We start from the raw sequence: 16,059 nt of genomic DNA on the forward strand, positions 1-16,059 counted from the left end.
CCAACAAATTAAAAAACCCTGGCCTAACATTCACATAATGCTATTAACACATTTTAAAGAGTCATATTTTAACTGATTGATTGATGACATTATTGAATATGGAAAATAATGTTAATTCATTGAATAATTTTAACATTTAAATTCAATTTCAAAATATAAAACCTTAACATCTTTCTAATAAGATTAGTAAAATGTTAAGATTTTCATACACAAATCAGATTTGATATTGAATTTATATGGTGCGTGAATAGAAGGCACAAAAAATGGCTACAATGTGAAACTATTTAAATCAGTGCTATAACATGTCTGCTGAAAGCGCAGTCCATGCAATAGAGTTTATTTTTAATGTGGTCAGATATTCTACTTGTGCTCTTTCTCACCTGGATCAACAAGAATCCACTCTTTTGACTGAATGTCGAGGCCACAGCGACCTTCTACCAGGGAAATCCCATCAGTTGGATGTCGCCCTTCTGGTAGGACATCCCCAGCTAACAGCTTCACAAGAGTCGTTTTCCCAACAGAAAATTGACCGGTTACCATGCATCTCATATCAAATGATTCATAGCTGCCCTTCCCTAATAAACGACTTAACATGGCAGACTGTTGCCCTTTTCCGATGGAATCTAAAAAAAATAAAAAAATTGGAAAGTTTTGATGTGTTTATGTTGTGAAAAAAAAATGTATCCATACACAAACTCATATATAATTTCTCCTCATTTGTTGGTTAATATGTTGATATGTCATCTTTTCTATATGGCAATGTGTTAAATATGTCAGAATGTCTTTATGTATATGTGTTGATGTATTAGCCTGTTTATGTATTGAATTGTTGGTGTAATGATGTAGAAGGCTGTTAATGTGTTAAATTGTTAGTGTTTTAATATGTTAATGTGTTGATATATGAATATTTTAATGTGTTGAAATTTCAGTGTGTCAATATGTCTATGTGTCGATGTATGAGTCTGCATGATGATGTGTTAAAATGTCAGTTTGTCGATATCTCTGTTTAGATGAATTTATCTGTTTATGCGTTTATTTATAAGTGTGTTGATATGTCTACACGTTGATGTACAAGTCTGTTAATTTTTTGATCTGTTAGTTAGCCAAGGTGTCAAGGTGTATGAAGTGTATGAGACTGAAATTTTAGTTAATATATCAGTGTCAATATGTTTATGTGTCGATGTATGAGTGTTAATGTAGTGATATATCAGTGTGTTAATGCGTTGATGTTTGAATCTGTTAATGGGTTGATTTGTCAGTATGTCGATGTATTAATATGTAGATGTTTTAGTATGTAAATGTGTTGATATGTTGATGTGTTGATATGTCATGTGTAGATTTATTAATCTGTTATAGTGTTCATCTGTCAGTGTGTCAATATGCCAATGTGTTGCTGTTTGAGTCTGTTAATGTGTCGTAATGTCAACTTGTGGATGTTAGAGACTGTTAATGTGTTGATTTGTCAGTGTCAATATGTTAATGTGTTAATGTATGCGTTGTTCAATATGTTTGTGGTTCAATATGTCAAGAGTGTCTATATGTCTATGTATTGATGTATGATCCTGTCAATGTGTCAATATGTCGACGTGTGAATATTATAGTCTGTTAATGTGTTGATTTGTCAGTGTGTAAATCTGTTGATATGCAAATGTTTCAGTCTGTTAATGTGTTGATCTGTCAGTGTGTCAATGTGTTGATGTTTGAGCCTGGTAAGATGTTGATATGTCAGTGTGTCAATATGTCAATGTGTTGATGTTTGAGTCTGTCAATGTGTTAGTGTGTCAATGTGTTCATGTTTAAGTCTGGTAATATGATGATATGTTAGTGTCAATGTGTTTATGTTTAAGTCTGGTTATATGTTGATATGTTAGTGTGTCAATGTGTTCATGTTTAAGTCTGGTAATATGATGATATGTTAGTGTCAATGTGTTTATGTTTAAGTCTGGTTATATGTTGATATGTCAGTGTGTCAACGTGTTGATCTATTAGCGTGATGATGTATGTGTGCTAAAGTGTTGATCTGTCAGTGTGTCAATATGTCAATGTGTTTATGTTTGGGTCTGTTAATATGTTGATATGTCAGTGTGTCAATATGTCGATGTGTTGATGTTTGAGTCTGGTTATATGTTGATATGTAAGTGTGTCAATATGTCAATGTGTTGATGTATGAGTCTGGTTATATGTTGATATGTCAGTGTGTCAATATGTCGATGTGTTGATGTTTGAGTCTGTTTATATGTTGATATGTTAGTGTGTCAATATGCCAATGTGTTGATGTATGAATCTGATTATATGTTGATATGTTAGTATGTCAATATGCTTGAGTCTAGTTATATGTTGATCTCTCAGTGTGTCAATATGTCAATGCGTTGATGTATGAATCTGGTTATATGTTGAAATGTCAGTGCGTCAATATGTCGATGTGTTGATGTTTGAGTCTGGTTATATGTTGATATGTAAGTGTGTCAATATGTCAATGTGTTGATGTATGAGTCTGGTGATATGTTGATATGTTAGTGTGTCAATATGTCAATGTGTTGATGTATGAATCTGGTTATATGTTGATATGTAAGTGTGTCAATATGTCGATGTGTTGATGTTTAAGTCTGTTTATATGTTGATATGTTAGTATGTCAATATGTTTGAGCCTGGTTATATGTTGATATGTAAGTGTGTCAATATGTCAATGTGTTTATGTTTGAGTCTGTTAATATGTTGATATGTTAGTGTGTCAATATGTCAATGTGTTGATGTATGTGTCTGGTTATATGTTGATATGTCAGTGTTTTAATATGTCAATGTGTTTATGTTTGAGTCTGGTTATATGTTGATATGTAAGTGTGTCAATATGTCAATGTGTTGATGTATGAATCTGGTTATATGTTGATATGTCAGTGTGTCAATATGTCAATGTGTTGATGTATGAATCTGGTTATATGTTAATATGTTAGTATGTCAATATGTCAATGTGTTGATGTATGAGTCTGGTTATATGTTGATATGTAAGTGTGTCAATATGTCAATGTGTTGATATGTAAGTGTGTCAATGTGTTGATGTATGAGTCTGGTTATATGTTGATATGTAAGTGTGTCAATATGTCAATGTGTTTGTTTGAATCTGGTTATATGTTGATATGTAAGTGTGTCAATATGTCAATGTGTTGATGTATGAATCTGGTTATATGTTGATATGTAAGTGTGTCAATATGTCAATGTGTTGATGTATGAATCTGGTTATATGTTGAAATGTCAGTGTGTCAATATGTCGATGTGTTGATGTTTGAGTCTGGTTATATGTTGATATGTAAGTGTGTCAATATGTCAATGTGTTTGCTTGAGTCTGGTTATATGTTGATATGTAAGTGTGTCAATATGTCAATGTGTTGATGTATGAATCTGGTTATATGTTGAAATGTCAGTGTGTCAATATGTCGATGTGTTGATGTTTGAGTCTGGTTATATGTTGATATGTAAGTGTGTCAATATGTCAATGTGTTGATGTATGAGTCTTGTTATATGTTGATATGTTAGTATGTCAATATGTTTGAGCCTGGTTATATGTTGATATGTAAGTGTGTCAATATGTCAATGTGTTGATGTATGAGTCTGGTTATATGTTGATATGTCAGTATGTCAATATGTCAATGTGTTGATGTTTGAGTCTGGTTATATGTTGATATATTAGTATGTCAATATGTTTGAGCCTGGTTATATGTTGATATGTAAGTGTGTCAATATGTCAATGTGTTGATGTCTGAGCCTGGTTATATGTTGATATGTAAGTGTGTCAATATGTCAATGTGTTGATATGTAAGTGTGTCAATGTGTTGATGTATGAGTCTGGTTATATGTTGATATGTAAGTGTGTCAATATGTCAATGTGTTGATGTATGAATCTGGTTATATGTTGATATGTAAGTGTGTCAATATGTCAATGTGTTGATGTATGAATCTAGTAATATGCTGATATGAAAGTGTGTCAATATGTCAATGTGTTGATGTTTGAGTCTGGTTATATGTTGATATGTAAGTGTGTCAATATGTCAATGTGTTGATGTATGAATCTAGTAATATGCTGATATGAAAGTGTGTCAATATGTCAATGTGTTGATGTTTGAGTCTGGTTATATGTTGATATGTAAGTGTGTCAATATGTCAATGTGTTGATGTATGAATCTGGTTATATGTTGAAATGTCAGTGTGTCAATATGTCGATGTGTTGATGTATGAGTCTGATTATATGTTGATATGTAAGTGTGTCAATATGTCAATGTGTTGATGTTTGAGTCTTGTTATATGTTGATATGTTAGTATGTCAATATGTCAATGTGTTGATGTATGAGTCTGGTTATATGTTGATATGTAAGTGTGTCAAGATGTCAATGTGTTGATGTTTGAGTCTGGTTATATGTTGATATGTAAGTGTGTCAATATGTCAATGTGTTGATGTATGAGTCTGGTTATATGTTGATATGTAAGTGTGTCAATATGTCAATGTGTTGATGTATGAGTCTGATTATATGTTGATATGTAAGTGTGTCAGTATGTCAATGTGTTGATGTATGAGTCTTGTTATATATTGATATGAAAGTGTGTCAATATGTTAATGTGTTGATGTATGAGCCTGTCAATGTGTTGATCTATCAGCGTGATGATATATATGTGTGTTAAAGTGTTGATATGTCAGTGTGTCGATATGTCAATTTGTTCAAGTTTGAGTCTGGTAATATAATGATCTGTCAGTGTGTGAATATGTCAATGTGTCTGTTTATGTTTTGATCTATCATCGTGATGATGTATGTGTGTTAAAGTGTTGATCTGTCAGTGTTTTAATATGTCATTGTGTTGACGTTTGAGTCAAGTGATATGTTGATCTGTAAGTGTGTCAATATGTCAATGTGTTGATGCAGAAATCTGTTTATACATGTTATATGTTGATCTGTAAATGTATCGATATGTCAATGTGTTGATATGAATCTGTTAATGTGCTAAATCAGTCAGTGTGTCAATATATCTATGTGCTGATGTATGAGTCTGTTAATATTTGATATGTCAGTGTATCAATATGTCAATGTGTTGATATATAAATGTGTTAATGTGTTAAATCTGTCAGTGTGTCAATATGTCCAATGTTGACGTAGTAGCCTGTTTTAATGTGTTGTTCTGTCAGTTTGTCAATATGTCTATGTGTCGATGTGCGATTCTGTTTATGTGTTGAAATGTCAGTGTGTCAATATGTCAATGTGTTGATAAATGCATATTTTAATGTGTTGATCTGTCAATGTGTTGATATATCAAATGTTGATGTATCAGTCCGTTAATGTGTTGATTTGTCAGTGTTTCAATATGTCAATGAGTCGAAGTATGAGTCTTTTTTTTTTCTAATCTGTCAGTGTATCGATATGGCAATGTGTTGATGTATGAATCTGTTTATGTGTTGACTTGTCAGTGTATTAATATGCAAATGTGTCAAAAGATGAGTCTGTTTTGTGTTGATCTGTCAGTTTGTTGATATATCAATGTGTTGATCAACGTGTCAATATAGCAATGTGTCGATGTATATATGAGTCTGTCATTGTGTTGATCTGTCTACGTGTGAATATGTCAATGTGTCGATGTATATATGAGTCTGTTATTTTGTTGATCTGTCTACGAGTGAATATGTCAATGTGTCGATGTATATGAGTCTGTTTAAGTGTTGATCTCTCAAGGTGTTGATGTGTAAAAAGCTTTAGAACTGTCAGTGTATTAATATGTCAATTTGTTAATTTGTCAACTGGTCAATGTGTCCATATGTCTATGTGTAAAAAGCTTTAGAACTGTCAGTGTATTAATATGTCAATTTGTTAATTTGTCAACTGGTCAATGTGTCCATATGTCTATGTGTAAAAAGCTTTAGAACTGTCAGTGTATTAATATGTCAATTTGTTAATTTGTCAACTGGTCAATGTGTCCATATGTCTATGTGTAAATGTGTCCATATGTCTATGTGTCAATGTGTCCATATGTCTATGTGTCAATATTTCCATATGTCTATGTGTCAATGTGTCCATATGTCTATGTGTCAATGTTTGAATTTGATACTCTTTTGATTCCTCAATTTTGAGATGTTGATCTGTCAATGTTTTTATATGTCAATTGATTAATATGTCGATTTTTTAATGGGTCAACTGATCAATGTGTCTCTCCGTCTATGTGTCAATGTATTAATATGCCAAAAAACTACTTATTCTGTATAATCCAGTTAAGCCGATGGCTGGTTTTCAGCAATTCAACTTCCCCTTATTTGCATTAGAATTAACATAAAGACAAACACAAATCCATTAAAAAAATTAAACATAACATTGCAGATAGAGCACAAATCTCACCAAACGTCCATGAGAACAATTATTGATCCACTAGTGGCAACCATCAGTTTGTACTTGCAAAGAAACCCTTCAATACATAATTGTGTGATATCCTGCCTTTTTACTTAATTTATTTTATTATTCCACACTTTGTGAATACTGATAGTTTATTTTAGTGAGACATCGATTTCCACTGAACTTGTATACATTAAAGTTTAGGGGTCAGCTGAAGCAGCCTGTGGGTGTGGGATTTTCTCGCTGTGTTCGAGACGAATGGGTGGTCTTGGGCTGTTTAATGCTTTTTGATCTGGTTGAAGTCTCTTTGACGCATTCCCCGTTTCCATTCTCAATTTTAATCAAATATTCAATTGCTTGAGTTATATATGTAAGACTCAGATCGACGTCCGGTCTCTAATCGACGTCCGTTCCTCAAATCGACGTCCAAATCTGACGTCACAATAAAATATCCTTCCAAATCGACGGCCAATTTTATGCCTATCTAATCGACGTCCATTTTTTGGCATTCTCTAATCGACGTCCGATTTTGAGCTTCTCTAATCAACGTCTGTTTTTGACACAGAATACAAAACTGAAGTGAACCGATAGTAGCTGAAACATTTAAACCTTTAAACATATTATGTTGTGATATTAATTTTTAAATTTTAGAGATTGGTATGATTTTCAGAGAGACAACTATACACAGAGTTCAAATAAAATGGATGTGAGGAATTATAACTTATACGGATTTCAACCATGATAAAAACCCATACCACAAAGGCTAGAAAAGGCCACGACAGAAATAATGTAAACAATTAAAATAAGAAAATTAACGGTCTTCTTTATAAAATAATTACACCTTATCTAAGAATGCTGGATTTTGATTGGTTGATAGCCAGTGTAATTTTCACCAATTTACTTTTATCCTATAAATATCGCTCATTTTTTAACGGCGCCGGGGTATATGGAAAAGGATATATTGCCAGTTTTACCCTCACTGCCGTGGTATTTGCCAAAAAATACTCAATCCGACTGGACGCTTGTAACGTCACGATCATCATTGCGTTAACATTCGGTGTAATTAAACAGATATATCATGTTAAGGAGGGTTATTTGCGAAAAAAATACCCCTCCTTAACATGATATATCTGTTCAGAAATAATGAAAAACAAATATGACAGACATAAACCATCGAAAACCAATGCACTGCAGGTCCATACAGAATATGTCGGGGTTAAACATGTGAGTGAGCACCGCATTTAACCTAAAACAGTGGTGTAACAGCACAACATAAAACATAATGCCAATTTCTTGCGTTTACGTTTCACTCAGGTGTAAAACTCAAGAAATTTGTTGGAAAAAAAACATAGAGTCCGAATTATAATATTCTCAAAACAATTGGTAACGTGCTTCTTTATTTTGTCTATTGTTGAAGACTGAATATAGCTCCTAGATTTCGTTTGTTGTTTGGTTGCTTACTTATTGCCATACATTTACATGCATGTAATTTATTATTATGAATAGGAATGACATACTATTATGTGGATCAATAGATTAACTTTTTATCAAGATAAACATTTATATGCATGTTTTCTGGTTGAAGAAATGTATATGAATAGTATGTATAATGTTTGAAAATATAGTTGTCATAAGAACCCTACAAAAACAGGGGCGGATCCAGCCATTTTAAAAAGGGGGAGGGGGGGGGGGGGTTCCCAACCCAGAGTCAAGGGGGGGTTCCAGCTATATGCTCCCATTCAAATGCATTGATCGGCCAAAAAAAAGGGGGGGCGGGGTTCTAACCCCCGGAACCCCCCTCTGGATCCACGCCTGAAAAACATGTATATGTATAAGTGTAAATCAAGCCCATTAATTTATCATTTATTGATATTGAACATGGATTAAAGACGACCACAATCAACATCAATCGGACGTCGTTTTGGGCAATACATTACGTTCGATTAGAGTATAAAAATATTGGACGTCGATTTGAGAATGTGACGTCAGATTTGGACGTCGATTTGAGAAACGGACGTCGATTTGAGGAACGGACGTCGATTAGAGGCCGGACGTCGATCTGAGTCTAACATATATATTAACTAAGTTTCAAGTTGATGTGATCACAAACTATATTTTTATTTCAAAACATTAACTTGATACTGGGACAGACGCACAAACCAGAAAACATCATGACCCTCTACTATTGTAGGCAGAACATAAAACATCCATTTACTTGTCTTAGGCAGATCAGCTATATCCCACTGTGGCAATACTCTCAGAAAAGTATGGATGTACTTGGGACAACAAATATCCGTATATTAGAAACAAGTAATTATAAATCACTTTAGCCGGTATCTGAATAATTAACATTGGATGATTACCTTCAACTACTGGTGCTGCAGGTTCCTGTAAATGGGTGTCAGGAGTTACTTCTGGGGATGTCTTTGACATGACAGTCTACAAAAGAAAAATATGCTATAGACTATCATGTCCCATGTGAAAACTTGTCAAATAGTTTAATACCCCTACAGAAAAAAAAAGTTGAGGGCTATGTGGAGGACATTTGAGGGCTAGCTGTTTTAAGCAAAATAGTTAAGGGCTAGGTGTTGAGCAGCTTTCTTTGGTTACATCTTCTGACATCAGACTCGAACTTCTCTTGAACTGAATTTTAATGAGTATTGTTATGCGTTTACCTTTCTGCATTGGCTAGAGGTATAGGGGGAAAGTTGAGATCTCACAAACATGTTTAACCCTGCCGCATTTTTGCGCCTGTCCCAAGTCAGGAGCCTCTGGCCTTTGTTAGTCTTGTATTATTTTAACTTTTAGTTTCTTGTGTACAATTTGGGGTTTAGTATGGTGTTCATTATCACTGAACTAGTATATATTTGTTTAGGGGCCAGCTGAAGGACGCCTCCGGGTGCGAGAATTTCTCGTTGCATTGAAGACCTGTTGGTGACCTTCTGCTGTTGTCTGCTCTATGGTTGGGTTGCTGTCTCTTTGACACATTCTCCATTTCCATTCTCAATTTTATAGCTCAACTCAAACCTTGCCAAGCAATGTATGTTTGATAGATGTTGCTCAACTGGCCCTCAACTGAACCTGGCCATTAAGTTGAGCAATTGATCTTTGGTTTTCATATAGTTGAGCAAAAGTTGAGCATTCAGACTTTGATTTTTTTTGTAGTTGAAGAAAAGTTGAGCAATTAATCTTTGATTTAACTTTTCATGTAGTTGAGCAAAAGTTGAGCAAAAGTTGAGCAATTAGAAATATGAGCTAGTGATATAAATGTTATGTGCCCCATCTGTTTTCAATTTATCTCTGTGTACATGTGTAAAGTACAAGAAGACAGGAAATTGTATTGTAAATGTACACAGAGTTTGAGGCAAAATTAAGGGAAGCACATGTTTTTATACATTTTTCTTCATGTATTTACTTAACTATAATTCATAACATAAAAAAAAAACCAAACAAACAGTATTTTTTTATTATACGATCAAATATTCAAGATTTTGGTAATTAATAGTTATTATTAGGGGCAAATGTTAAAGGGATCACACTGTCACAATACCCTAAAAAAACTCAATCAAAGCTAAAATTTGAACTGGGCTTGAGCATGCACATGGCAAGCAAAGATATCATTTATGACAAAACGCAAAAAAAAAAGGTGAAAATCGTCTTTTAAGGGCAAAAACTCCAAAAAGGAGTCGTCTGATCATTTCCTCCATATTGTCTTCATTGTAGATTTTGTTTTGCTGATTGTTTTTGTCTAGCTAATTTTCTATCTGTCTAATATATTTTTAAGATAGAAGGCAAACAAGAATGTGTCCAAAGTACACGGATGCCCCACTTGCAATATCATTATGTTCCATGGACTGTAAAAATTGGGTAATAATCTAATTTGGCATTAAAATTAGAAAGATTATACTATAGGGAACATATGTACTAAGTGTCAAGTTGATTGGACAACAGCTTCATCAAAAACTACGTTGACAAAAAACCTTAACCTGAAACTCCCCCATTCATTTTCTATGTTCAGTTTACCTTGAAATTGGGGTCAAAGTCTAATTTGGCCTTAAAAAAGAAAGATCATATCATAAGCAACAAGTGTACTAAGTTTCAAGTTGATTGGACTTCAGCTTCATCAAAAACTACCTTGACCAAAAAACTTCAACCTGAAACTCCCCCTTTCATTTTCTATGTTCAATGGACCGTGAAATTGGGGTCAAAAGTCTTATTTGGCTTTAAAATTAGAAAGATCATATCATAAGCAACAAGTGTACTAAGTTTCAAGTTGAGTGGACTTCAGCTTCATCAAAAACTACCTTGACCAAAAACTTTAACCTGAACGGACGCACAGACGAACGGACGCACAGACTAACAGACGAACGGAGCCACAGACCAGAAAACATAATGCCCCTCTACTATCGTAGGTGGGGCATAAAAACGGAAAGATTGGTCAGCGAAGGGCAATAACTCTAATAAGGAGTCTATAGACAATTTTGACCATGTTGACCTATCTGTAGAACTTGTCTTGTTCATCATCTTCACCGTTGTATCTATTAAAGTTTTCAAGATAGTAGGCAAAAATAAAAAAAATGGTAAAATTTGTCATTTGAGGGCAATAAATCCTACAAGAAGTCATCTGACGGTTTTGACAAGTATAGACAATTGGCAGAGCTCAACATCCTGAACATTTTAGCTCTTGTCAGATTTTCTCTTTATAATGGTTTTCAAAATTATAGACAAAGGGTCTCTTGACCCCGACTAACTTGACTAGTCTGGGGGCATTCACCCAATATAAGTATATATGTTTTTTAGAAAAGTAAAATGGAATAATTCTGACAAGAGTGCACCCGCTGAAATGTCTCGCCTGCTTTACTAACCATGATTGGTTTTATGTTTATAGTCCTAAAGATAAAGTTTCACTACAAGTATCACATAAACTTTAAATTATTAATGATCCATGAAAATGAGGTCAAGGTTATATAAACCAAGTCAAACAGACATGTACACCTTACAATCGTTCCATGCACCAAATAAAGTTGACCTTATTGCTTATAGTATCTAAGCAGCAGACTTAAACATGGAAAACTAAACACTGACCAACGAACCATGAAAATGAGGTCAAGGTCAGATGAACCCTGCCAGACAGACATATACACCTTACAATTATTCCATACACCAAACATAGTTGACCTATTGCTTATAGTATTAGAAAAACAGACCAAAACACTAAAATTTAACATTGACCAATGAACCATGAAAATGAGGTCAAGGACAAATGACACCTGCCAGTCAGACATGTACACCTTACAATCATTAATCCATACACCAAATATTGTTGACCTATTGCTTATAGTATTATAAAAACAGACCAAACACAAAAACTTAACATTGACCAATGAACCGTGAAAATGAGGTCAAGGTCAGATGAAACCTGCCAGACTGATGTGTACCCCTTACAATCATTCTATACACCATACATAGCTGACCTACTGCTTATAGTATCCGAGAAATGGACCTAATCACATAACTTTAACCTTGATCACAGTGATCCATGAAATGAGGTAGAGGTCAGGTGAACCCTATCTGACGGACATGTAGACGTTGTAAGGAACCCATATACCAAATATAGTTATCCTTTTACTCATAAGTGAGAAATTCACATAACAAAAAATCCAATTTTTTTTCAAGCAGTCGCTGAACCATGAAAATGAGGTCAAGGACAATGGACATATAACAGACGGAAACTTCCTAACATAAGGTATCTGCATACAAAGTATGAAGCATCCAAGTCTTCTACCTTCTGAAATATAAAGTTTTATACAAATAGTTTACGCCGCCACAGGATAGTAATACCCATGTCTCACTCTACGACTTTCGTCACAGGCGAGACAAAAATGGAACATATATCCGGAGTCAAGAGTCAGTAATATGAAAATTGTCTATTTAAAACAGATCCTTTTTACAAAATACTCAATAACTCCAAAAAGTATACAGATCTTTAGATTAATATAACAAAGAGGTGTGTAAAGTTTTAAGCAATAATTAAGAATCGTTTTTGAGATATGGTGCGACATGTGAAAAAGAATCATACCACTGTTTTAGTTACAAAGTGCCGTAACTCATAAAGTTTAAATCTTATTTTCATTTGACCATCATAAGAAACAACTATATTAAGTTTCATGAAATTTAAATAAGGTGTTCTCAAGTTATGGTGCGACATGTTTACGCCGGACAGACGGATGGACACTGGACATTTGTATACCCATAATATGTCCCGTCAAAATTTTGACTTGCTTATAAAACTAGAGGCTCTCAAGAGCCAGTGTCGCTCACCTTGGTCTATGTGCATATTACACAATGGACACAGATAAATTCATGACAAAATTGTGTTTTGGTGATCATGATGTGTTTGTAGATCTAACTTTACTGGACATTCTTCTTGCTACAATTATCTCTATCTATAATGAACTTTGCCCCGTAATTACAGTGGAAAATGTATTCTAAAAATTTACAAATATTTATGAAAATTGTTAAACAAGAGTGCACACACTGAAATGTCTCGCCTTCTTTACTAATCATTGATATTATGTTGATACTCCTAAATATAAAGCTTTATTACGACTGTCACATAAACTTAATATGAACCATGAAATTGAGGTCAGGGTCAGTTGAACCATATGCCAGGCAGACATATACAGCTAACAATGCTTCCATACAACAAATATAGTTGACCTATTGCTTATAGTTTAAGAAAATAAGAAAAACACAAAAACTTAACACTGAGCAATAAACCATGAAAACCAGGTCAAGGTCAAATAAAACCTGCACGACTGACATATAGATCATAAAATATTTCCATACATCAAATATAGTTGACCTATGGCATATAGCATTAGATAAAAAGACCAAAAGTTCACCTATGACATATAGTACATGAATTAAATAAAAAGACCAAAACTCAAAAACTTAACTTTGACCACTGAACCATGAAAAGGAGGTCAAGGTCAGATGACATCTGCCCGCTAGACATGTACACCTTACAATCATTCCATACAACAAATATAGTAAACCTATTGCATAAAGTATGAGAAAAACAGACCAAAACACAAAAACTTAACTACAACCACTGAACCATGAAAATGAGGTCAAGGTCAGATGACACCTGCCAGTTGTACATGTACACCTTACAGTCCTTCCATACACAGAATATACTAGACCTATTGCTTATAGTATCTGAGATATGGACTTGACCACCAAAACTTAACCTGGTTCACTGATCCATGAAATGAGGTCGAGGTCAAGTGAAAACTGTCTGATGGGCATGAGGACCTTGCAAGGTACGCACATACAAAATATAGTTATCCTATTACTAACAGTAAGAGAGAATTTAACATTACAAAAAATCTGAACTTTTTTTTCAAGTGGTCACTGAACCATGAAAATGAGGTCATGGACAATGGACATGTGACTGACGGAAAATTCGTAACATGAGGCATCTATAAACAAAATATGAAGCATCCATGTCTTCCACCTTCTAAAATATATAGCTTTTAAGAAGTGAGCTAACACTGCCGCCGTAGCCGCCGCCGCCGCCGGATCACTATCCCTATGTCGAGCTTTCTGCAACAAAAGTTGCAGGCTCGACAAAAATGACTATAAAGGGCAATAACTCCTTAAGGGGTAAACTGAAATTTTGGTCATGTTGACTTATTTGTCAATCTTACTTTGCTGAACATTAATGCTGTTTACAGTTTATCTCTAGCTATTATAATATTCAAGATAATAACCAAAAACTGCAAAATGTCCTTAAAATTACTAATTCTGGGGCAGCAACCCAACAACAGGTTGTCTGTTTTGTCTGAAAATTTCAGGGCAGATAGATCTTGACCTAATAGATTATTTTACCCCATGTCAGATTTGCTCTAAATGCTTTGGTTTTAGAGTAATAAGCCAAAATCTACATTTTACCCCTATGTTCTATTTTAAGCCATGGCGGCCATCTTGGTTTGGCAGGGTCATGCCACACATTTTTAAAACAAGATACCCAAATGATGATTAGTTTCAGAGGAGAAGATTTTTTAAAAGAATACTAAAATTTACGAAAAATGGTTAAAAATTGACTATAAAGGGCAATAACTCCTAAACGGGTCAACTGACCATTTTGGTCATGTTGACTTATTTGTAAATCTTACTCTGCTGAACATTATTGCTGTTTACAGTTTATCTCTATCTATAATAATATTCAAGATAACAACCAAAAATAGTAAAATTCCCTTAAATTGACCAATTTAGGGGACGCAACCCAACAACGGGTTGTCCGATTCATCTGAAAATTTCAGGGCAGATAGATCTTAACCTGATAAACAATTTTACCGACGTCAGATTTGCTCTAAATTCTTTGGTTTTTGAGTTATAAGCCAAAAACTGCATTTTGCCCCTATGTTCTATTTTTAGCCATGACGGCCATCTTGGTTGGTTTGGTGGGTCACTGGACACTATTTTTAAACTAAATACCCCAATGATGATTGTGGCCAAGTTTGGTGAAATTTAGCCCATTCATTTCAGAGGAGAAGATTTTTGTAAAAGATTACTAAGATTTACGAAAAATGATTAATTATATACTATAAAGGGCAATAACTCCTAAAGGGGTCAACTGATCATTTCGGTCATTTGACTTATTTGTAAATCTTACTCTGCTGAACATTATTGCTGTTTACAGTTTATCTCTATCTATAATAATATTCAAGATAACAACCAAAAATACTAAAATTTCCATAAATTGACCAATTTAGGGGACACAACCCAACAACGGGTTGTCCGATTCATCTGAAAATTTCAGGGCAGATAGATCTTAACCTGATAAACAATTTTACCGACGTCAGATTTGCTCTAAATGCTTTGGTTTTTGAGTTATAAGCCAAAAACTGCATTTTGCCCCTATGTTCTATTTTTAGCCATGGCGGCCATCTTGGTTGGTTTGGCGGGTCACCGGACACAATTTTTAAACTAGATACCCCAATAATGATTGTGGCCAAGTTTGGTGAAATTTAGCCAATTAATTTCAGAGGAGAAGATTTTTGTAAAAGTTTACGACGTTGGACGACGCCGGACGCCGGACGCCAAGTGATGGGAAAAGCTCACCTGGCCCATAGCTCACTTGGCCCTATGGCATCCAACAGATGAGAACACAGATTATAAACATTTGTCTTCCACATATGCCAACATGTATATTAGGCAACACGCTTGGAATTGTCAACTTACATTGTTAACTGACAAAAATTACTACAATGACATTGAAAACTACAGGCAACTGTTTAATTGTAATTTCTTTGTACCAAGTCTGTTTTGTCTCTCATAATCTGTAAATATCTTTCAAAGTAAGACAATACTATTTACCTTAAGGAAGTCCATCACTTCTTTCTTCTTCTCTTCAGAACAATAGCTTTCTATTTCTACCAGATCATAAGGAGTCTTACCCTGAAATACAATCAAATAATCTTTCATTAATTATACACATATATATTTTTTATTTCAAAAACTTTAAAACATTAAGTAATAGGTAACTGTTGAATAAATTTTACCTATACAACATGTACAATGTAAAACGATAAATAATAGGTAGTTGTTGCATTAATGTTACTTATATAGTTCAAAACGATAAATAATAGGTAAATTATTGCACTAATGTTACCTTTATAACATGTATAAT

At 34.1% G+C, this 16,059-nt stretch overlaps 3 protein-coding genes across 3 annotated transcripts in view; 1 reads left to right on the forward strand and 2 right to left on the reverse strand.

Moving 5' to 3' along the window:
- The window catches only part of LOC143051550 (uncharacterized), a 576,970-nt gene that overhangs the window by 422,897 nt on the left and 138,014 nt on the right, over positions 1-16,059 (forward strand). The window lies entirely within an intron of this gene.
- Positions 1-16,059, reverse strand: part of LOC143051961 (uncharacterized) — a 353,125-nt gene that overhangs the window by 262,643 nt on the left and 74,423 nt on the right. The gene's annotated exons all lie outside the window — the stretch shown is intronic.
- The window catches only part of LOC143051962 (uncharacterized), a 467,775-nt gene that overhangs the window by 27,983 nt on the left and 423,733 nt on the right, over positions 1-16,059 (reverse strand). The window contains exons 8-10 of the mRNA XM_076224940.1: positions 15,747-15,827; positions 8,726-8,801; positions 381-623 (exon numbers count right to left, since the gene is read on the reverse strand). Of these exons, the coding sequence (XP_076081055.1) occupies positions 381-623; positions 8,726-8,801; positions 15,747-15,827 (400 nt within the window). The remainder of the gene's footprint in view (positions 1-380; positions 624-8,725; positions 8,802-15,746; positions 15,828-16,059) is intronic.

Source organism: Mytilus galloprovincialis, chromosome 11 (assembly GCF_965363235.1).
Source record: "Mytilus galloprovincialis chromosome 11, xbMytGall1.hap1.1, whole genome shotgun sequence".
In the NCBI taxonomy this organism is placed as follows: Eukaryota; Metazoa; Mollusca; class Bivalvia; order Mytilida; family Mytilidae; genus Mytilus; species Mytilus galloprovincialis.